We start from the raw sequence: 1,372 nt of genomic DNA, 5'->3' as shown, positions 1-1,372 counted from the left end.
AAGAGTGTGTGATTTGGTAAAGAAGATGAAGAGAAGTGGCGCAGAACCGAATGGAAGTACTTATAGTTTGTTGGTTAGTTGTCTATTCAATATCGATAACTTTGTTGGCACTTGCCAAGTTATCGAGACTATGGAAAAAGACGACGGTTTACCGGATGAGTTTACTTTCGATACTCTTATTAGGTTATCATGTAAACATGGACAAATTGATTTAGCTTTGAAGTTTCTTGATAAAATGACTTTGAAGGGTATTGAACCTTGTAGTTTAACTCATGCTGCAGTGATAAAGTTTTATTTTGAATCGGGAAAATACGATGCAGCGTACGAGTATGTGGCTGATTCTGCTGGTAAGTATAGCTATTCCAGCAATGAAAACTACACCTTACTTGCTTCTCTTCATTTAAAGAAAGGAAATGTTCTACTTTCTCAAAGGATTCTTTATGAGATGATGGATAAGGGTCTTAAACCTAATTATTCAGTGTATACAAAGGTAAGAAAGCGTCTTGAGAAGAAAAATAGAAAAGATTTGTCTTTGGAATTATCAAGAAGGTACTTGAGCTTGATTGAAAAATGAACAACATGATGCTGGATTTTGTGTGACGAGTTTCCGTAATGTCATCTGGGGTTTGCTTAATAGCTACTCGGCATCCAAAGGGGTTCAGCCATTGATATTTGCTTCGGTTTTTTTCCTGGTATTCAGGTATGTGCTATTCCATTTCATGTATTATTGCAAGTACTAAGAAAAATGATCTATTTGTGATGATATTCTTGATGTTTTAATGATAACGGAAGCTCGCCTAATGTGGTCTTGACATGTGAAATCGATAAATAGAGGCTGCTCAATCGAAAAAAGTTGACCAAATCAAATCAAAGATAGTGCAGCAGAAACGGATAAAGGAAGAATGAGGAAAAGTTTAGAAGAAATCAATAAAAGAGCTATCTCTAAATGATTTAATTGAAAATGAAACCAATGTAGTCTTAGATGGAAGAAAGGTTAGTCATTGTTGACAAGAGTTGAAAATAATGTATATAGATGGGGGCTATGCATAAATGTGCTTCCTCAATTTTTCCAGAAGAACTAGTCTTCATGTAATACTTTTTTTCCTAAAAGTAATAAAAATGGTTAAGTTTGGCCTAGTTAACCAAATATTTGTTCCCTTTTTGCCAAATTCTCTGGCTTCACCTTTGTTGTTGATATTAAGTAGTCTGTTGTCTTGTTTTACATTTGTTCCTAGTTTCCTACTCACTGTAACCAACAGTGTTGTCGATCGCCAATCGCAGGAAATAGCGGTTTGTTCCATTTGTGCTACGCTAGAATGCTTTAGCGCTGCTATAATCGCTATTTGACAATACTTTGTACTAAGTTTGCTAA

General features: G+C 35.1%; 1 protein-coding gene across 1 annotated transcript in view; it reads left to right on the top strand.

Moving 5' to 3' along the window:
- The window catches only part of LOC101499456 (uncharacterized), a 2,842-nt gene extending 1,695 nt beyond the window's left edge, over positions 1-1,147 (top strand). Inside the window, exon 2 of the mRNA XM_004513298.4 lies at positions 1-1,147. Within this exon, the coding sequence (XP_004513355.3) occupies positions 1-574 (574 nt within the window). The 3' untranslated portion in view covers positions 575-1,147.
- The last annotated feature ends 225 nt before the right edge of the window (positions 1,148-1,372 follow it).

The sequence above is a fragment of the Cicer arietinum genome, chromosome 2 (assembly GCF_000331145.2).
Source record: "Cicer arietinum cultivar CDC Frontier isolate Library 1 chromosome 2, Cicar.CDCFrontier_v2.0, whole genome shotgun sequence".
Lineage (NCBI taxonomy): Eukaryota > Viridiplantae > Streptophyta > Magnoliopsida > Fabales > Fabaceae > Cicer > Cicer arietinum.
Note: the sequence above shows the minus strand (reverse complement) of the source record. Positions and strands in the feature narration are given on the sequence as shown.